This window comes from Carcharodon carcharias, chromosome 10, assembly GCF_017639515.1.
Source record: "Carcharodon carcharias isolate sCarCar2 chromosome 10, sCarCar2.pri, whole genome shotgun sequence".
In the NCBI taxonomy this organism is placed as follows: Eukaryota; Metazoa; Chordata; class Chondrichthyes; order Lamniformes; family Lamnidae; genus Carcharodon; species Carcharodon carcharias.
In genome coordinates, this window is record NC_054476.1 from 97,097,109 (window position 1) to 97,119,189 (window position 22,081).

General features: G+C 52.1%; 1 protein-coding gene across 1 annotated transcript in view; it reads left to right on the plus strand.

The window, feature by feature from the left end:
- Positions 1-1,733: 1,733 nt before the first annotated feature.
- mtch2 (mitochondrial carrier homolog 2) overlaps positions 1,734-22,081 on the plus strand; it is a 371,087-nt gene continuing 350,739 nt past the window's right edge. The window contains exon 1 of the mRNA XM_041197168.1: positions 1,734-1,862. Within this exon, the coding sequence (XP_041053102.1) occupies positions 1,776-1,862 (87 nt within the window). The 5' untranslated portion in view covers positions 1,734-1,775. The remainder of the gene's footprint in view (positions 1,863-22,081) is intronic.

A 22,081-nucleotide genomic window follows, 5' to 3' on the forward strand; every position in this document is an offset into this window, starting at 1 on the left:
CCCACCCCCCCGACACTCCCCTCCCTCCCTCCCATTCCCCCCCCACACTCCCCTCCCCCCAACCCCCCTCCCTCCCACCCACCACCCCCAGCCCCCCCATCCCCCCACCCACCCACCTCCCCTCCCATCCTTCCTCCCCTCACCCTCCCATCCCCCCCACCCCTTCCCTCCCATCCCCCCACACCCCTCCCATCTTCCCTCCCCTCACCCTCCATCCGCCTCCCCTCCCCCCTCATCCCCCCTCCCCTCCCCCTCAACCCCCCTCTCCTCCCCCCTCCCCCTCCCATTCCCCCCTCCCCCTCTCCTAGCCCACCCCCTCTCCTTCCCCCCACCCCCCTCCCCCTCTCCTTCCCTTCTCCCCCCTCCCCCTCCCCACTCCTTCCCCCCTCCCCCTCTCCTTCCCCCTCCCCCTCTAGTTCCCCCCTCTGTTTCCCCCTCTCCTTTCCCCCCTCCCCCTCTCCTTCCCCCCTCCCCCAGTCCTCCCTCCCCCTCTCATTCCCCCCGCCCCCTCCCCTTCCCCCTCCCCTCCCATTTCCCCCTCCCCCACTCATTCCCCCCCTCTCATACCCATTCACCCCCTCCCCTACCCCTCCCCCTCTCCCCCTCCCCTACCCCTCCCCCTCTCCCCCTCATCCCCTCTCATTCCCCCCTCCCCCCTCTCATTCCCCCCCCCCATTCCCCCCTCCCATTCCCCCCCCCATTCCCCCCTCCCATTCCCCCCCCCATTCCCCCCTCCCCCCCATCCCCCCCCCTCGCTCCCTCCCCCCCCATTCCCCCCCTCGCTCCCTCCCCCCCCATTCCCCCCCCTCCCCCCCATTCCCCCCCCTCCCCCCCATTCCCCCCCCTCCCCCCCATTCCCCCCCTCGCTCCCTCCCCCCTCCCATTACCCCCTCCCTCCCTCCCCCCCTCCCATTCCCCCCTCCCATTCCCCCCTCCCTCCCTCCCCCCCCTCCCCCCCCCTCCCTCCCCCCCTCCCATTCCCCCCTCCCCCCCCTCCCATTCCCCCCTCCCTCCCCCCCCTCCCATTCCCCCTCCCCCTCCCCCTCCCCCCCCTCCCCTTCCCTTCCCCCTCCCCTCCCCTTCCCCCCTCCCCTTCCCCTTCCCCCCTCCCCCTCCCCTTCCCCCCCTCGAATTCCCCCCTCCCCTTTCCTCCCCTCCCATTCCCTCCCCTCCCATTCCCTCCCCTCCCATTCCCTCCTCCCCCTCCCATTCCCTCCTCCCCTCCCATTCCCTCCCCTCCCATTCCCTCCCTCCCCCTCCCATTCCCTCCCTCCCCCTCCCATTCCCTCCCCTCCCCCCCTCCCCCTCCCATTCCCTCCCCTCCCCCCCTCCCCCTCCCATTCCCTCCCCTCCCCCCCTCCCCCTCCCATTCCCTCCCCTCCCCCCCCTCCCCCTCCCATTCCCTCCCCTCCCCCCCCCCTCCCCCTCCCATTCCCTCCCCTCCCCCCCCTCCCCCCCCTCCCCCTCCCATTCCCTCCCCTCGAATTCCCCCCTCCCCTTTCCTCCCCTCTCATTCCCCCCCTCCCCCATTCCCCCCCTCCCCCATTCCCCCGCCCCCCCTCCCATTGCCCCCCTCCCCCCTCATTCCCCTTCCCCCCCCTTTCCCCCCTCATTCCCCTTCCCCCACTTTCCCCCCTCATTCCCCCTCCCCCACTTTCCCCCATCATTCCCCCTCCCTCCCACCTACCTCCCCTCCCACCTCTCGTTTCCGCCCTCCCGAATTCAGTTTCCAGGTCAGCATTTCCGCTGCGCCCGCATTGTATTCTGGGATCACAATGGCGGATACCTGGAGCCAGCTATATCTGGGAGCGGGGCTGACGGTCCTCTCACACCCGCTCATGTATGTGAAGGTGCTAATCCAGGTGAGAGTCAGGGGGAGAGAGACGGGGAGATTTGTCCGCTGGCTCTCAATGAAGACAGAAACCAACCCAGAGAGACAGTGATTGTTCAGGGGTCTCTGCTCAGAGAGAAACAGTGATTGTACAGGGGTTACAGCTGAGAGTGAGGGAGGGACAGTGAATGTACAGGATTCAAAGCACAGAGAGAGACAGTGAATATACAGGGGTCACAGCTCAAAGAGAGAAAGATAGTGAATGTACAAAGGTCACAGCTCAGAGACAGAGAGAGAGAGAGAGACAGTGAATGTTCAGGGGTCACAGCTCAGAGAGAGAGACAGTGAATGTTCAGGGGTCACAGCTCAGAGAAAGAGACAGTGAATGTTCAGGGGTCACAGCTCAGAGAAAGAGACAGTGAATGTTCAGGGGTCACAGCTCAGAGAAAGAGACAGTGAATGTTCAGGGGTCACAGCTCAGAGAGAGAGACAGTGAATGTTCAGGGGTCACAGCTCAGAGAGAGAGACAGTGAATGTTCAGGGGTCACAGCTCAGAGAGAGAGACAGTGAATGTTCAGGGGTCACAGCTCAGAGAGAGAGACAGTGAATGTTCAGGGGTCACAGCTCAGAGAGAGAGACAGTGAATGTTCAGGGGTCACAGCTCAGAGAGAGAGACAGTGAATGTTCAGGGGTCACAGCTCAGAGAGAGAGACAGTGAATGTTCAGGGGTCACAGCTCAGAGAAAGAGACAGTGAATGTTCAGGGGTCACAGCTCAGAGAGAGAGACAGTGAATGTTCAGGGGTCACAGCTCAGAGAGAGAGACAGTGAATGTTCAGGGGTCACAGCTCAGAGAGAGAGACAGTGAATGTTCAGGGGTCACAGCTCAGAGAGAGAGACAGTGAATGTTCAGGGGTCACAGCTCAGAGAGAGAGACAGTGAATGTTCAGGGGTCATAGCTCAGAGAGAGAGACAGTGAATGTTCAGGGGTCACAGCTCAGAGACAGTGAATGTACAGGGGTCACTGCTGAGAGAGACAGTGAATGTACAGGAGTCACTGCTCGGAGAGAAACAGTGAATGTGCAAGGGTCACAGCTCAGAGAGAGAGACACACAGTGAATGTACAGGTGTCACAATTGAGAGAGAGAGGGAGGGACATTGTATGTACAGGGGTCACAGCTCAGAGAGACAGTGAATGTACAGGGGCCACAGCTCAAAGAGAGAGAGACAGGGAATGTACAGGGGTCACTGCTCAGAGAGAGAGAGAGACAGGGAATGTACAGGGGTCACAGCTCAGAGAGAGAGAGACAGTGAATGTACAGGAGTCACAGCTCAGAGAGAGAGAGACATTGAAAGTACAAGGGTCACAGCTCAGAGAGAGAGAGAATGTACAGTGGTCACAGCTGAGTGAGAGAGAGAGAGACAGTGAATGTCAAGGAGCCACAGCTCAGAGGGAGAGACAATGATTGTACAGGGGTCACAGCTCAGAGAGAGAAACAGTGATTGTACAGGGATCACAGCTCATAGAGAGACACACGAATGTACAGGGGTTACATTCAGAGAGAGAAACAGTGAATATACTGGGGTCACTGCTGAGAGAGAGAGAGACAGGGAATGTCCAGGGGTCACAGCTCAGAGACAGAGAGACAGTGAATGTACCAGAGTCACAGTTCAGAGAGAGTGAGACACAGTGAAGGTACATTGGTGACAGCTCAGAGAGAGGGGGAGACAGTGAATATACAGGATTCAAAGCACAGAGAGAGGCAGTGAATGTAAAGGGGTCAGTGCTCAGAGAGAGAGAGACAGTGAATGTAAAGGGGTCAGTGCTCAGAGAGAGAGAGACAGTGAATGTACAGGGGTCTCAGCTCAGAGAGAGACAGTGAATGTACAGTGGTCACAGCTCATAGTGAATGTACAGTGGTCACAGCTCATAGTGAATGTACAGTGGTCACAGCTCATAGTGAATGTACAGTGGTCACAGCTCATAGTGAATGTACAGTGGTCACAGCTCATAGTGAATGTACAGTGGTCACAGCTCATAGTGAATGTACAGTGGTCACAGCTCATAGTGAATGTACAGTGGTCACAGCTCATAGTGAATGTACAGTGGTCACAGCTCATAGTGAATGTACAGCGGTCACAGCTCATAACAGTGAATGTACAGTGGTCAAAGCTCAGAGAGAGACAGTGAATGTACAGTGGTCACAGCTGGGAGAGAGAGAGAGAGACAGTGAATGTACAGTGGTGACAGCTCAGAGAGAGACAGTGAATGTACAGTGGTCACAACTCAGAGAGAGACAGGGAATGTACACGGGTCAAAGTTGAGAGAGAGAGAGACAGTGAATATGCAGGCGTCACAGCTCAGAGAGAGACACACACAGTGAATTTACATGGGTCACAGCTCCGAGAGAGAGAGACAGTGAATATACAGGTTTTGCAGCTCAGAGGCAGTGAACCTACAAGGATCACAGCTCAGAGATAGAGATAGAGAGAGAGAGAGAGAGAGAGACTGAATATTCAGGGGTCACAGCTCAGAGAGAGAGACTGAATGTGTAGGGTTCACAGCTCAGAGAGTGAGACTGAATGTACAGGGGCCACAGCTCAAAGAGAGAGAGAGAAAGTGAATGTACAGGTGTCTCAGCTCAGAGAGAGAGAGAGACAGGGAATGTACAGGGATCACAGCTCAGAGAGAGAGAAAGAGAGACAGGGATTGTACATGGGTCACAGTTGAGAGAGAGAGAGAGAGAGTGAATATGCAGGTGTCACAGCTCAGTGAGAGACACACACAGTGAATGTACATGGGTCACAGCTCAGAGAGAGAGAGAGACAGTGAATATACAGGATTTGCAGCTCAGAGAGCCAGTGAACCTACAGGGATCACAGCTCAGAGAGAGACAGTGAATTTACAGGGTTCACCACTCAGAGAGAGACAGAATGTGCAGGGGTCACAGCTTAGAGTGAGTGAGACAGTGTATGTCCAGGGGTCGCAGCTCGGAGGGAGACAGTGAATGTACAGGGGTCTCTGCTCAGAGAGAGACAGTGAGCGTACAGGGGTCACAGCTCAGAGATAGAGAGAGAGAGAGACTGAATGTTCAGGGGTCACAGCTCAGAGAGTGAGACTGAATGTACAGGGGCCACAGCTCAAAGAGAGAGAGAAAGTGAATGTACAGGTGTCACAGCTCAGAGAGAGAGACAGGGAATGTACAGGGGTCACAGCTCAGAGAGAGAGAGAGAGAGAAAGACAGTGAATATACAGGATTTGCAGCTCAGAGAGGCAGTGAACCTACAGGGATCACAGCCCAGAGAGAGACAGTGAATGTCCAGGCGTAACAGCTCAGAGAGAGAGAGACAGTGAATGTACATGGGTCACAGCTCAGAGAGAGGGAGAGACAGGTTATGTACAGGGTCATAGCTCAGAGAGAGAGAGACAGTGAATGGCATGGCTTAGAGCTCAGAATGAGAGACCCAGTTAATGTACAGGGGTCATAGCGCAGGAAGAGAGAGAGAGACAGTGAATGTCAGGGGTCACAGCTCAGAGTGAGTCAGTGAATGTACAGGGGTCACTGCTCAGAGAGCGACAGTGAATGTGCAGGGATCACAGCTCAGAGAGTGATTCAGTGAATGTACAGGGTTCACAGCTCAGAGAGAGACAGAGAATTTACAGTGGTCACAGCTCAGAGAGAGACAGTGCATGTCCAGTGGTCACAGCTCAGAGAGAGAGACTGAATGTGTAGGGTTCACAGCTCAGAGAATGAGACAGTGAATGTACAGGGATCACAGCTCCAGGAGAGAGGCAGTGAATGTACAGGGGCCACTGCTCAAAGAGAGAGAGATAGAGAGGCAATGAAGGGACAGGGATCACACCTCAGAGAGAGAGACAGTGATTGTACAGGGGTCACAGCTCCGAGAGAGAGAGACAGTGAATGTACAGGGATCACCGCTAAGGGAGAGAGACAGTGAACGTGCACGGGTCACAATCCAGAGAGGGAGACAGTGAATGTTCAGTGGTCAAACCTCAGGGAGAGAGAGACAGTGAATGTGCAGGGGTCACAGCTCAGAGAGCGACAGTGAGTGTGCAGGGATCACAGCTCAGAGAGTGATACAGTGAATGTACAGGGATTACAGCTGAGAGAGAGACAGTGAATTTACAGTGGTCACTGCTCAGAGAGAGACTGAGCTGTGACCACTGGACACGCACTGAGAGAGAGACTGAATGTGTAGGGTTCACAGCTCAGAGAGTGAGACTGAATGTACAGGGGCCACAGCTCAAAGAGAGAGAGAGAGAGAAAGTGAATGTACAGGTGTCACAGCTCAGAGAGAGAGAGAGACAGGGAATGTACAGGGGTCACAGCTCAGAGAGAGAGAGAGACAGGGATTGTACATGGGTCACAGTTGAGAGAGAGAGAGAGACAGTGAATATGCAGGCGTCACAGCTCAGTTAGAGACACACACAGTGAATGTACATGGGTCACAGCTCAGAGAGAGAGAGAGAGCCAGTGAATATACAGGATTTGCAGCTCAGAGAGGCAGTGAACCTACAGGAATCACAGCTCAGAGAGAGACAGTGAATTTACAGGGTTCACTACTCTGAGAGAGAGACAGAATGTGCAGGGGTCACAGCTTAGAGTGAGTGAGACAGTGTATGTCCAGGGGTCGCAGCTCCGAGGGAGACAGTGAACGTACAGGGGTCACTGCTCAGAGAGAGACAGTGAGTGTACAGGGGTCACAGCTCAGAGATAGAGAGAGAGAGAGACTGAATGTTCAGGGGTCACAGCTCAGAGAGAGACAGTGAATGTCCAGGTGTAACAGCTCAGAGAGAGAGAGAGAGAGAGAGACAGTGAATGTACATGGGTCACAGCTCAGAGAGAGGGAGAGACAGGTTATGTACAGGGTCATAGCTCAGAGATAGAGAGACAGTGAATGGCATGGCTTAGAGCTCAGAGTGAGAGACCCAGTTAATGTACAGGGGTCATAGCTCAGGAAGAGAGAGAGAGGCAGTGAATGTTCAGGGGTCACAGCTCAGAGTGAGTCAGTGAATGTACAGGGGTCACTGCTCAGAGAGCGACAGTGAATGTGTAGGGATCACAGCTCAAAGTGATACAGTGAATGTACAGGGATCACAGCTCAGAGAGAGACAGTGAATTTACAGTGGTCACAGCTCAGAGAGACAGTGCATGTCCAGTGGTCACAGTTCAGAGAGAGAGATTGAATGTGTAGGGTTCACAGCTCAGAGAATGAGACAGTGAATGTACAGGGATCACAGCTGCAGGAGAGAGGCAGTGAATGTACAGGGATCACAGCTCAGAGAGAGAGGCAATGGACGTACAGGGATCACAGCTCAGAGAGAGGGAGAGACAGTGAATATACAGGATTCAAAGCTCAGAGAGAGGCAGTGAATGTAAAGGGGTCACTGCTCAGAGAGAGAGAGACAGTGAATGTACAGGGGTCACAGTTCAGAGAGAGAGACAGTGAATGTATAGGGGTCACAGCTCAGAGAAAGAGACAGTGAATGTACAAGGGTCACAGTTCAGAGAGATAGGCAGTGAATGTACAGGGGTGACAGCTCAGAGAAAGAGACAGTGAATGTCCAGGGGTCACAGCTCCGAGAAAGACAGTGAATGTCCAGGGGGGTCACTGCTCCGAGAGGGACAGTGAATGTCTAGGGGTCACAGCTCCGAGAGAGGATGTGAATGTACAGGGGACACAGCTCAGAGGGAGACACAGTGAATGTGCAGGGGTCACAGGTCAGAGAGAGAGACAATGAATGTACAGGGGTCACAGCTCAGAGAGACAGTGAATGTACAGGGGTCACAGCTCAGAGAGACAGTGAATGGACAGGGGTCACAGCTCAGAGAGACAGTGAATGGACGGGGGTCACAGCTCAGAGAGACAGTGAATGGACGGGGGTCACAGCTCAGAGAGACAGTGAATGGACAGGAGTCACAGCTCAGAGAGACAGTGAATTACAGGGGCCACAGCTCAGAGAGAGACAGAGAGACTGACAGTGAATGTGCCACGTGTCACAGCTCAGAGAGAGAGAGACAGTGAATGTACAGGGGTCAGTGCTCAGAGAGAGAGAGACAGTGAATGTACAGGGGTCACTGCTCAGAGAGAGAGAGAGGCAGTGAATGTACAGGGGTCAGTGCTCAGAGAGAGAGAGCCTGTGAATGTACAGCGGTCACAGCTCAGAGAGAGAGAGAGAGACAGACAGTGAATGTCCATGGGTCACAGCTCAGAGAGAGAGAGAGAGGGACTGTGAATGTACAGATGCCACAGCTCAGAGAGAGAGAGAGAGACTGAACGTACAGGGGTCACAGCTCGGAGAGAGTCATGAATATACAGGGGTCACAGCTCAGAGAGAGAGAGAGACTGAATGTACAGAGGTCACAGCTCAGAGAGAGAGAGAGAGTGAATGTACAGGAGTCACAGCTCAGAGAGAGAGAGAGAGAGACATTGAATGTACAATGGTCACAGCTCAGAGAGAGAGAGAGAGACAGTGAATGTACACGGTTCACAGTTCAGAGAGGGAGACAGTGAATGTACAGGGGTGACAGCTCAGAGAAAGAGACAGTGAATGCACAGGGTTCACAGCTCATAGAGAGAGAGACAGTGAATGTTGAGGGGTCACAGCTCAGAGAGAGACAGTGATTGTACAGGAGTCTCTGCTCAGAGATAGTGAATGTACAGCATTCACAGCTCAGAGAGAGGCTGTGAATGTACCGGAGTCTATTCAGAGAGACCGACTGAATGTACAGGAGTCACAGCTCGGAGAGAAACAGTGAATGTGCAAGGGTCACAGCTCAGAGAGAGAGAGAGAGAGAGAGAGAAAGACGCAGTGAATGTACAGGGGTCAGAGCTGAGAGAGAGAGAGAGGGAGGGACATTGTATGTACAGGCGTCACAGCTCAGAGAGACAGTGAATGTACCGGGGTCACAGCTCAGAGAGAAAGAGAGAGAGAGAGACAGTGAATGTAAAGGGATCACAGCTCAGAGATGCAGTGAACGTACAGCGGTCACAGCTCAGAGTGAGAGACAGCGAATGCACAGGGATCACAGCTCAGAGAGAGAAAGTGAATGTGCAGGGTTCACTACTCCGAGAGAGAGACTGAATGTGCAGGGGTCACAGCTTAGAGACAGTGAGACAGTGAATGTAGAGTGGTCACAGCTCAGAGGGAGAGAGATAATGAAGGTAAAGGGATCACAGCTCCGAGAAAGAGACAGGGAATGTACAGTCGCCACAGCTCAGAGAAAGACTGACAGTGAATGTACAGGGGTCACAGTTGAGAGAGGGAGTCAGTGATTGTACAGGGGTCACAGCTCAGAGAGAGACAGTGAATGTACAGGAGTCACAGCTCGGAGAGAAACAGTGAATGTGCAAGGGTCACAGCTCAGAGAGAGAGAGAGCAAGACACAGTGAATGTACAGGGGTCACAGCTGAGAGAGAGAGGGAGGGACATTGTATGTACAGGGGTCACAGCTCAGAGAGCGAGACAGTGAATGTACCGGGGTCACAGCTCAGAGAGAGAGAGAGAGCCAGGGAATGTACACGGGTCACAGTTCAGAGAGAGAGAGAGGCAGTGAATATACTGGCATCACAGCTTAGAGCGAGAGACACACAGTGAATGTGCATGGGTCATAGCTCAGAGAGAGAGATGCAGTGAACGTACAGCGGTCACAGCTCAGAGTGAGAGACAGCGAATGTACAGGGATCACAGCTCAGAGAGAGAAAGTGAATGTACAGGGTTCACTACTCCGAGAGAGAGACTGAATGTGCAGGGGTCATAGCACAGAGACAGTGAGACAGTGAATGTACAGGGGTCACTACTCCGAGAGAGAGACTGAATGTGCAGGGGTCACAGCTTAGAGACAGTGAAACAGTGAACGTACAGGCGTCACTACTCCGAGAGAGAGGGACTGAATGTCCAAAGGTCACAGTTCAGAGAGAGAGACAGTGAATGTACAAGGGTCACAGCTGAAAGAGATGGACTCAGTGGATTTGCAGGGGTCACAGCTGAAAGAGATGGAGACAGTGGATGTTCAGGGTTCCCAGCTCAGTGAAAGAGACAGTGAATGTTCAGGATTCACAGCTCAGAGAGACAGTGAATGTAAGGGGGCCACTGCTGAGGGAGAGAGAGAGAGAGACAGTGAATGTAGAGGGGCCACAGCTCAGAGGGAGGGACAGTGATTGTACAGGGGTCACAGCACAGATAGAAACAGTGATTTTACAGGGGTCACAGCTCATAGAGAGACACATGAATGTACAGGCGTCACATTCAGAGAGAGAAGCAGTGAATATACTGGCGTCACAGCTCAGAGCAAGAGACAGTGAATGTGCATGGATCACAACTCAGAGAGAGTGAGAGACAGTGAATGTACAGGGATCACAGCTCAGAGAGAGAAAGTGAATGTGCAGGGTTCACTACTCCGATAGAGAGACTGAATGTACAGGGGTCACAGCTGAGAGAGAGAGGGAGGGACATTGTATGTACAGGGGTCACAGCTCAGAGAGAGAGAGACAGTGAATGTACAGGGGTCACAGCTCAGAGAGAGAGACAGTGAATGTACAGGGGTCACAGCTCAGAGAGAGAGAGATAATGAAGGTAAAGGGATCACAGCTCCGAGAAAGAGACAGTGAATGTACAGTCGCCACAGCTCAGAGAAAGACTGACAATGAATGTACAGGGGTCACAGTTGAGAGAGGGAGTCAGTGATTGTACAGGGGTCACAGCTCAGAGAGTGAGAGAGTGTGACAGTGAATGCACAGGGGTCACGGCTCATAGAGAGAGAGATATTGATTGTTCAGGGGTCACTGCTCAGAGAGAGACAGTGAATGTACAGGAGTCACAGCTCGGAGAGAAACAGTGAATGTGCAAGGGTCACAGCTCAGAGAGAGAGAGCAAGACACAGTGAATGTACAGGGGTCACAGCTGAGAGAGAGAGGGAGGGACATTGTATGTACAGGGGTCACAGCTCAGAGAGCGAGACAGTGAATGTACCGGGGTCACAGCTCAAAGAGAGCGAGACAGGGAATGTACAGGGGTCACAGCTGAGAGAGAGAGGCAGTGAATATACTGGCATCACAGCTCAGAGCGAGAGACACACAGTGAATGTGCATAGGTCACAGCTCAGAGAGAGAGATGCAGTGAATGTACAGCGGTCACAGCTCAGAGTGAGAGACAGCGAATGTACAGGGATCACAGCTCAGAGAGAGAAAGTGAATGTGCAGGGTTCACTACTCCGAGAGAGAGACTGAATGTGCAGGGGTCACAGCTCAGAGACAGTGAGACAGTGAATGTACAGGGGTCACTACTCCGAGAGAGAGAGACTGAATGTGCAGGGGTCACAGCTCAGAGACGGTGAGACAGTGAATGTACAGGGGTCACTACTCCGAGAGAGAGACTGAATGTCCAAAGGTCACAGTTCAGAGAGAGAGACAGTGAATGTACAAGGGTCACAGCTGAAAGAGATGGCGACAGTGGATTTGCAGGGGTCACAGCTGAAAGAGATGGAGACAGTGGATGTTCAGGGTTCCCAGCTCAGTGAGAGAGACAGTGAATGTTCAGGATTCACAGCTCAGAGAGACATTGAATGTAAGGGGGTCACTGCTGAGGGAGAGAGAGAGAGACAGTGAATGTAGAGGGGCCACAGCTCAGAGGGAGGGACAGTGATTGTACAGGGGTCACAGCACAGATAGAAACAGTGATTTTGCAGGGGTCACAGCTCATAGAGAGACACATGAATGTACAGGCGTCACATTCAGAGAGAGAGGCAGTGAATATACTGGCGTCACAGCTCAAAGCGAGAGACACGCAGTGAATGTGCATGGGTCACAACTCAGAGAGAGTGAGAGACAGCGAATGTACAGGGATCACCGCTCAGAAAGAGAAAGTGAATGTGCAGGGTTCACTACTCCGAGAGAGACACTGAATGTGCAGGGGTCACAGCTTAGAGACAGTGAGACAGTGAATGTACAGGGGTCACAGCTCAGAGAGAGAGAGATAATGAATGTAAAGGGATCACAGCTCCGAGAAAGAGACAGTGAATGTACAGTCGCCACAGCTCAGAGAAAGACTGACAGTGAATGTACAGGGGTCACAGTTGAGAGAGGGAGTCAGTGATTGTACAGGGGTCACAGCTGAGAGAGAGAGTGACAGTGAATGTACACGGGTCACAGTTCAGAGACAGAGAGAGATAAGCAGTGAATATACTGGCGTCACAGCTCAGAGAGAGAGAGAGAGAGAGAGAGACAGTGAATGCACAGAGGTCACAGCTCATAGAGAGAGAGACAGTGAATGTTGAGGGGTCACAGCTCAGAGAGAGACAGTGATTGTACAGGAGTCTCTGCTCAGAGATAGTGAATGTACAGCATTCACAGCTCAGAGAGAGGCTGTGAATGTACGGGAGTGTCTATTCAGAGAGACCGACAGTGAATGTACAGGAGTCACAGCTTGGAGAGAAACAGTGAATGTGCAAGGTTCATAGCTCAGAGAGAGAGAGAGGGAGAGAGAGAAAGACATACTGAATGTACAGGGTTCACAGCTGAGAGAGAGAGGGAGGGACATTATATGTACAGGGGTCACTGCTCAGAGAGAGAGAGACTGTGAATGTACAGGGGTCACAACTCAGAGAGACAGAGACAGTGAATGTACAGGGGTCACAGCTCAGAGAGAAACAGTGAATGTGCAAGGGACACAGCTCAGAGAGAGAGAGAGAAAGACACAGTGAATGTATAGGGATCACAGCTGAGAGAGAGAGGGAGGGACATTGTATGTGCAGGGGTCACAGCTCAGAGAGACAGTGAATTTACAGGGGTTACAGCTCAGAGAGAGAGAGAGAGCCAGGGAATGTACATGGGTCACCGCTCAGAGAGAGAGAGACAGTGAACATACAGGATTTACAGCTCAGAGATGCAGTGAACGTACAGGGGTCACAGCTCAGAGCGAGAGACAGCGAATGTACAGGGATCACAGCTCAGAGAGACCGTGAATGTACAGAGTTCACTATTCCGAGAGAGTGAGAGACTGAATGTTCAGGGGTCACAGTTCAGCGAGAGTGAGACAGTGAATGTACAGGGTCCACAGCTGAGAGAGAGAGGGAGGGTCATTGTATGTACAGGGGTCACAGCTCAGAGATAGAGAGATAATGAATGTAAAGGGATCACAGCTCCGAGAAAGAGACAGTGAATGTACAGTCACCACAGCTCAGAGAGAGACTGACAGTGAATGTGCAAGAGTCACAGCTCAGAGAGAGAGAGAGAGAAAGACACAGTGAGTGTACAGGGGTCACAGCTGAGAGAGAGAGGGAGGGACATTGTATGTACAGGCGTCACAGCTCAGAGAGACAGTGAATGTACTGGGGTCACAGCTCAGAGAGAGACTGACAGTGAATGTACAGGGGTCGCAGCTCAAAGAGAGAGAAAGAGACAGTGAATATACAGGTGTCACAGCTCAGAGAGAGACAGTGATTGTACAGGAGTCTCTGCTCAGAGGTAGTGAATGTACAGCATTCAGAGCTCAGAGAGAGGCTGTGAATGTACGGGAGTGTCTATTCAGAGAGACCGACAGTGAATGTACAGGAGTCACAGCTTGGAGAGAAACAGTGAATGTGCAAGGGTCATAGCTCAGAGAGAGAGAGAGAAAGACACAGTGAATGTACAGGGGTCACAGCTGAGAGAGAGAGGGAGGGACATTGTATGTACAGGGGTCACAGCTCAGAGAGGGGGACAGTGAATGTACAGGGGTCACAGCTCAGAGAGAGAGACAGTGAATGTACAGGGGTCACAGCTTAGAGAGAGAGAGACAGTGAATGTGCATGGGTCACAGCTCAGTGAAAGACACTGTATGTCCAGGGGTCATAGCTCAGAGAGCGAGAGAGAGACAGTGCATTCACAGGGGTCAAAGCTCAAAGAGAGAGAGACAGTGAATGTACAAGGGTCACAACTCAGAGAGAGGCAGTGAATGTACAGATGTCACAGCTCAGAGAAAGAGACAGTGAATGTCCAAGGATCACAGTTCAGAGAGAGAGAGACAGTGAATGTACAGGGATGACAGTTCAGAGAGACAGAGAGACCGAATGTACAGAGGTCACAACTCAGAGAGAGACAGTGAATGTACAAGGATCACAGCTGAAAGAGATGGAGACAGTGGATTTGCAGGGGTCACAGCTGAAAGAGATGGAGACAGTGGATGTTCAGGGTTCCCAGCTCAGTGAGAGAGACAGTGAATGTTCAGGATTCACAGCTCAGAGAGACAGTGAATGTAAGGGGGCCACTGCTGAGGGAGAGAGAGAGAGACAGTGAATGTAGAGGGGCCACAGCTCAGAGGGAGGGACAGTGATTGTACAGGGGTCACAGCACAGATAGAAACAGTGATTTTACAGGGGTCACAGCTCATAGAGAGACACATGAATGTACAGTCATCACATTCAGAGAGAGAGGCAGTGAATATACTGGCGTCACAGCTCAGAGCGAGAGACACACAGTGAATGTGCATGGGTCACAACTCAGAGAGAGAGAGAGAGAGAGACAGCGAATGTACAGGGATCACAGCTCAGAAAGAGAAAGTGAATGTGCAGGGTTCACTACTCCGAGAGAGAGACTGAATGTGCAGGGGTCACAGCTTAGGGACAGTGAAACAGTGAATGTACAGGTGTCACTACTCCGAGAGAGAGACTGAATGTGCAGGGGTCACAGCTCAGAGACAGTGAGACAGGGAATGTACAGTCGCCACAGCTCAGAGAAAGACTGACATTGAATGTACAGGGGTCACAGTTGAGAGAGGGAGTCAGTTATTGTACAGGGGTCACAGCTGAGAGAGAGTGTGACAGTGAATGTACACGGGTCACAGTTCAGAGAGAGAGAGAGAGAGAGAGACAGTGAATATACTGGCGTTACAGCTCAGAGAGAGAGAGAGAGAGACGGTGAATGCACAGGGTTCACAGCTCATAGAGAGAGAGAGACAGTGAATGTTCAGGGATCACAGCTCAGAGAGAGACAGTGATTGTACAGGAGTCTCTGCTCAGAGATAGTGAATGTACAGCATTCACAGCTCAGAGAGAGGCTGTGAATGTACGGGAGTGTCTATTCAGAGAGACCGACAGTGAATGTACAGGAGTCACAGCTCGGAGAGAAACAGTGAATGTGCAAGGGTCATAGCTCAGAGAGAGAGAGAGAGGGAAAGACATACTGAATGTACAGGGTTCACAGCTGAGAGAGAGAGGGAGGGACATTGTATGTACAGGGGTCTCAGCTCAGAGAGAGAGACAGTGAATGTACAGGGGTCACAGCTCAGAGAGCGAGAGAGAGACAGTGCATTCACAGGGGTCAAAGCTCAGAGAGAGAGAGACAGTGCATGTACAAGGGTCACAGCTCAGAGAGGCAGTGAATGTACAGATGTCACAGCTCAGAGAAAGAGACAGTGAATGTCCAAAGGTCACAGTTCAGAGAGAGAGACAGTGAATGGACAAGGGTCACAGCTGAAAGAGATGGAGACAGTGGATTTGCAGGGGTCACCGCTGAAAGTGCGGAGACAGTTGATGTTCAGGGTTCACAGCTCAGTGAGAGAGACAGCGAATGTTCAGGATTCACAGCTCAGAGAGACAGTGATTGTAAGGGGGTCACTGCTGAGGGAGAGAGAGAGACAGTGAATGTAGAGGGGCCACAGGTCAGAGGGAGGGACAGTGAGTGTACAGGGGTCACAGCCCAGATAGAAACAGTGATTGTACAGGGGTCACAGCTCATAGAGAGACACATGAATGTACAGGCGTCACATTCAGAGAGAGAGACAGTAAATCTACTGGGGTCATTGCTGAGAGAGAGACAGGGAATATCCAGGGGTCACAGCTCAGAGAGAGAGAGACATTGAATGTACAATGGTCACAGCTCAGAGAGAGATAGTGAATGTGCAAGGGTCATAGCTCAGAGTGAGAGAGAAAGACACACTGAATGTACAGGGGTCACAGCTGAGAGAGAAAGGGAGGGACATTGTATGTACAGGGGTCACAGCTCAGAGAGAGAGAGACAGTGAATGTACAGGGGTCACAGTTGAGAGAGGGAGTCAGTGATTGTACAGGGGTCACAGCTCAGAGAGCGAGAGAGAGTCATTGAATGTACAATGGTCACAGCTCAGAGAGAGAGACAGTGAATGTACAGATGTCACAGCTCAGAGAAAGAGACAATGAATGTCCAAGGGTCACAGTTCCGAGAGAGAGACAGTGAATGTACAGGGCTGACAGTTCAGAGAGAGCGAGACCCCGAATGTACAAAGGTCACAACTCAGAGAGAGACAGTGAATGTACAAGGGTCACAGCTGAAAGAGATGGAGACAGTGGATTTGCAGAGGTCACAGCTGAAAGAGATGGAGACAGTGGATGTTCAGGGTTCCCAGCTCAGTGAGAGAGACAGTGAATGATCAGGATTCACAGCTCAGAGAGACAGTGAATGTAGAGGGGCCACAGCTCAGAGGGAGGGACAGTGATTGTATAGGGGTCACAGCACAGATAGAAACAGTGATTTTACAGGGGTCACAGCTCCTAGAGAGACACATGAATGTACAGGCGTCACATTCAGAGAGAGAGACAGTGAATCTACTGGGGTCACTGCTGAGAGAGAGACGGAATATCCAGGGGTCGCAGCTCAGAGAGAGAGAGAGAGAGACAGTGAATGTACAGGACTCACAGCTCAGAGAGAGAGAGAGATATTGAATGTACAATGGTCACAGCGCAGAGAGAGAGAGAGACTGTGAGTGTACACGGGTCACAGTTCAGAGAGGGAGACAGTGAATGTACAGGGGTGACAGCTCAGAGAAAGAGACAGTGAATGCACAGGGTTCACAGCTCATAGAGAGAGAGACAGTGAATGTTGAGGGGTCACAGCTCAGAGAGAGACAGTGATTGTACAGGAGTCTCTGCTCAGAGATAGTGAATGTACAGCATTCACAGCTCAGAGAGAGGCTGTGAATGTACCGGAGTCTATTCAGAGAGACCGACTGAATGTACAGGAGTCACAGCTCGGAGAGAAACAGTGAATGTGCAAGGGTCACAGCTCAGAGAGAGAGAGAGAAAGACACAGTGAATGTACAGGGGTCAGAGCTGAGAGAGAGAGGGAGGGACATTGTATGTACAGGGGTCACAGCTCAGAGAGAGAGAGAGACAGTGAATGTAAGGGGGTCACAGCTCAGAGAGAGACAGTGAATGTACAGTGGTCACAGCTCATCACAGTGAATGTTCAGTGGTCACAGCTCAGAGAGAGACAGTGAATTTACAGTGGTCACAGCTCAGAAAGAGACAGTGAATATCCAGTGGTCACAGCTCAGAGAGTGAGACAGTGAATGTACAGGAATCACAGCTCATGGAGAGAGGCAGTGAATGTACAGGGCCCACAGCTCAAAGAGAGAGAGAGACAGTGAATATACAGGGATCACAGCTCAGGGAGAGAGAGAGAGACAGGGAATGTAGAGTGGTCACAGCTCAGAGAGAGAGAGTGAGAGACAGGGAATGTACAGGGGTCACAGCTCAGAGAGAGAGAGAGAGAGACCAGGAATGTACAGGGGACACAGCTGAGAGAGAGAGTGACAGTGAATGTACACGGGTCACAGTTCAGAGAGAGAGAGAGGCAGTGAATATGCTGGCGTCACAGCTCAGAGCGAGAGTCACACAGTGAATGTGCATGGGTCACAACTCAGAGAGAGAGAGAGAGAGACAATGAATGTACAGGGATCACAGCTCAGGGATGCAGTGAACGTACAGTGGTCACAGCTCCGAGTGAGAGAAAGTGAATGTACACGGGTCACTACTCCGAGAGAGAGACTGAATGTACAGGGGTCTCAGCTCAGAGAGGGAGAGATAATGAATGTAAAGGGATCACAGCTGTGAGAAAGAGACAGTGAATGTACAGTCACCACAGCTCAGAGAGAGACTGACAATGAATGTGCAAGGGTCACCGCTCAGAGAGAGAGAAAGAGAGAGAAAGACACAGTGAATGTGCAGGGGTCACAGCTGAGAGGTGGAGGGAGGGACATTGTATGTACAGGGGTCACAGCTCAGTGAGACAGTGAATGTACAGGGGTCACAGCTCAGAGAGACAGTGAATGTACAGGGGTCACAGCTCAGAGAGACAGTGAATGTACAGGGGTCACAGCTCAGAGAGACAGTGAATGGACAGGGGTCACAGCTCAGAGAGACAGTGAATGGACAGGGGTCACAGCTCAGAGAGACAGTGAATGGACCGGGGTCACAGCTCAGAGAGACAGTGAATGGACAGGGGTCATAGCTCAGAGAGACAGTGAATGGACAGGGGTCATAGCTCAGAGAGACAGTGAATGGACAGGGTTCACAGCTCAGAGACAGTGTATTACAGGGGTCACAGCTCAGAGAGAGATAGAGTCAGTGAATGTACAGGGGTCACAGCTCCGAGAAAGAGAGAGAGACAGCGAATGTCCAGGGGTCACAGCTCCGAGAGAGACAGTGAATGTCCAGGGGGTCACTGCTCCGAGAGAGACAGTGAATGTCTAGGGGTCACAGCTCCGAGAGAGGATGTGAATGTACAGGGGACACAGCTCAGAGGGAGACACAGTGAATGTGCAGGGGTCACAGCTCAGAGAGAGAGACAGTGAATGTACAGGGGTCACAGGTCAGAGAGACAGTGAATGTACAGGGATCACAGCTCAGAAAGACAGTGAATGTTCAGGGGTCACAGCTCGGAGAGACAGTGAATGTTCAGGGGTCACAGCTCAGAGAGACAGTGAATGGACAGGGGTCACAGCTCAGAGACAGTGAATGGACAGGGGTCACAGCTCAGAGACAGTGAATTACGGGGGTCACAGCTCAGAGGGAGAGAGACAGGGAATGTACAAGGGTCACAGCTCAGAGAGAGGCAGACAGTGAATGTGCCACTTGTCACAGCTCAGAGAGAGAGAGACAGTGAATGTACAGGGGTCAGTGCTCAGAGAGAGAGAGACAGTGAATGTACAGGGGTCACTGCTCAGAGAGAGAGAGGCAGTGAATGTACAGGGGTCAGTGCTCAGAGAGAGAGAGGCAGTGAACGTCCATGTGTCACAGCTCAGAGAGAGACAGTGAATGTCCATGGGTCACAGCTCAGAGAGAGAGAGGGACTGTGAATGTACAGATGCCACAGCTCAGAGAGAGAGACGGAATGTACAGGGGTCACAGCTCGGAGAGAGTCATGAATATACAGGGGTCACAGCTCAGAGAGACAGTGAATGTACAGGGGTCACAGCTCAGAGAGACAGTGAATGTACAGGGGTCACATCTCAGACAGTGAATGTACAGGGGTCACAGCTCAGAGACAGGGAATGGACCGGGGTCACAGCTCAGAGAGACAGTGAATGGACCGGGGTCACAGCTCAGAGAGACAGTGAATGGACCGGGGTCACAGCTCAGAGAGACAGTGAATGGACCGGGGTCACAGCTCAGAGAGACAGTGAATGGACCGGGGTCACAGCTCAGAGAGACAGTGAATGGACAGGGGTCACAGCTCAGAGAGACAGTGAATGGACAGGGGTCACAGCTCAGAGAGACAGTGAATGGACAGGGGTCACAGCTCAGAGAGACAGTGAATGGACAGGGGTCATAGCTCAGAGAGACAGTGAATGGACAGGGTTCACAGCTCAGAGACAGTGAATGTACAGGGGTCACAGCTCCGAGAAAGAGAGACAGCGAATGTCCAGGGGTCACAGCTCCGGGAGAGACAGTGAATGTCCAGGGGGTCACTGCTCCGAGAGAGACAGTGAATGTCTAGGGGTCACAGCTCCGAGAGAGGATGTGAATGTACAGGGGACACAGCTCAGAGGGAGACACAGTGAATGTGCAGGGGTCACAGCTCAGAGAGAGAGACAGTGAATGTTCAGGGGTCACAGCTCAGAAAGACAGTGAATGTTCAGGGGTCACAGCTCAGAGAGACAGTGAATGTACAGGGGTCACAGCTCAGAGAGACAGTGAATGTTCAGGGGTCACAGCTCAGAGAGACAGTGAATGGACAGGAGTCACAGCTCAGAGAAACAGTGAATTACGGGGGTCACAGCTCAGAGGGAGAGAGACAGGGAATGTACAAGGGTCACAGCTCAGAGAGAGGCAGACAGTGAATGTGCCACGTGTCACAGCTCAGAGAGAGAGAGACAGTGAATGTACAGGGGTCAGTGCTCAGAGAGAGAGAGACAGTGAATGTACAGGGGTCACTGCTCAGAGAGAGAGAGGCAGTGAATGTACAGGGGTCAGTGCTCAGAGAGAGAGAGAGAGACTGAATGTACAGAGGTCACAGCTCAGAGAGAGACAGTGAATGTACAAGGGTCACAGCCGAAAGAGATGGAGACAGTGGATTTGCAGGTGTCACAGCTCAAAGAGATGGAGACAGTGGATGTTCAGGGTTCACAGCTCAGTGAAAGAAACAGTGAATGTACAGTCTCCACAGCTCAGAGAGAGACTGACAGTGAATGTACAGGGGTCACAGTTAAGAGAGGGAGTCAGTGATTGTACAGCGGTCACAGCTCAGAGAGCGACAGTGAATGCACAGGGGTCACAGCTCATATAAACAGAGACAGTGAATGTCCAGGGGTCACAGCTCAGAGAGACAGTGAATGTCCAGGGGTCACAGCTCAGAGAGACAGTGAATGGACAGGGGTCACAGCTCAGAGAGACAGTGAATGGACAGGCGTCACAGCTCAGAGAGACAGTGAATGGACAGGGGTCACAGCTCAGAGAGACAGTGAATTACAGGGGTCACAGCTCAGAGAGAGAGACAGACTCAGTGAATGTACAGGGGTCACAGCTCCGAGAAGGAGAGACAGGGAATGTACAAGGGTCACAGCTCAGAGAGAGACAGAGAGACAGACAGTGAATGTGCCACGTGTCACAGCTCAGAGAGAGAGAGGCAGTGAATGTACAGGGGTCAGTGCTCAGAGAGAGACAGTGAATGTACAGGGGTCACAGCTCAGAGAGAGAGAGACAGTGAATGTTCAGGGGTCACAGCTCAGAGAGAGACAGTGAATGTACACGGGTCACAGTTCAGAGAAAGAAACAGTGAATGTACAGTCACCACAGCTCAGAGAGAGACTGACAGTGAATGTGCAAGGGTCACCGCTCAGTGAGAGAGAGAGAAAGACACAGTGAATGTACAGGGGTCACAGCTGAGGGAGGGAGGGACATTGTATGTACAGGGGTCACAGCTCAGAGAGAGAGAGACAGTGAATATAGAGGCGTCACAGCTCAGAGAGAGAGACACACAGTGAATGCACATGGGTCACAGCTCAGACAGAGAGACAGTGAATATACAGGATTTACAGCTCAGAGATGCACTGAACGTACAGGGGTCACAGCTCAGAGAGACAGTGAATGTACAGGGATCACAGCTCAGAGAGACAGCAAATGTACAGGGGTCACAGCTCAGAGAGAGACAGTGAATGTAACGGGGTCGCTGCTGAGGGAGAGAGAGAGACAGTGAATGTAGAGGGGCCACAGCTCAGAGGGAGGGACAATGATTGTACATGGGTCACAGCTCCGATAGAGAGAAACATTGATTGTACAGGGGTCACAGCTCATAGAGAGACACATGAATGTACAGGGGTCACATTCAGAGAGAGGCACAGTGAATATACTGGGGTCACTGCTGAGAGAGAGTGAGAGACAGGGTATGTCCAGGGGTCACAGCTCAGAGAGACAGGCAGTGAATGTACAGGAGTCACCGCTCAGAGAGAGAGAGAGACATTGAATGTACAAGGGTCACAGCTCAGAGAGAGAATGTACAGTGGTCACAGCTCGGTGAGAGAGAGAGACAGTGAATGTATAGGGGTCACAGTTCAGAGAGAGAGAGAGACAGTGAATGTACCGGGGTCACAGTTCAGAGAGAGAGACAGTGAATGTATAGGGGTCACAGCTCAGAGAAAGAGACAGTGAATGTACAAGGGTCACAGTTCAGAGAGATAGGCAGTGAATGTACAGGGGTGACAGCTCAGAGAAAGAGACAGTGAATGTCCATGGGTCACAGCTCCGAGAGAGACAGTGAATGTCCAGGGGGTCACTGCTCCGAGAGAGACAGTGAATGTCTAGGGGTCACAGCTCTGAGAGAGGATGTGAATGTACAGGGGACACAGCTCAGAGGGAGACAAAGTGAATGTGCAGGGGTCACAGGTCAGAGAGACAGTGAATGGACAGGGGTCACAGCTCAGAGAGACAGTGAATGTAAAGGGGTCACAGCTCAGAGAGACAGTGAATGGACGGGGGTCACAGCTCAGAGAGACAGTG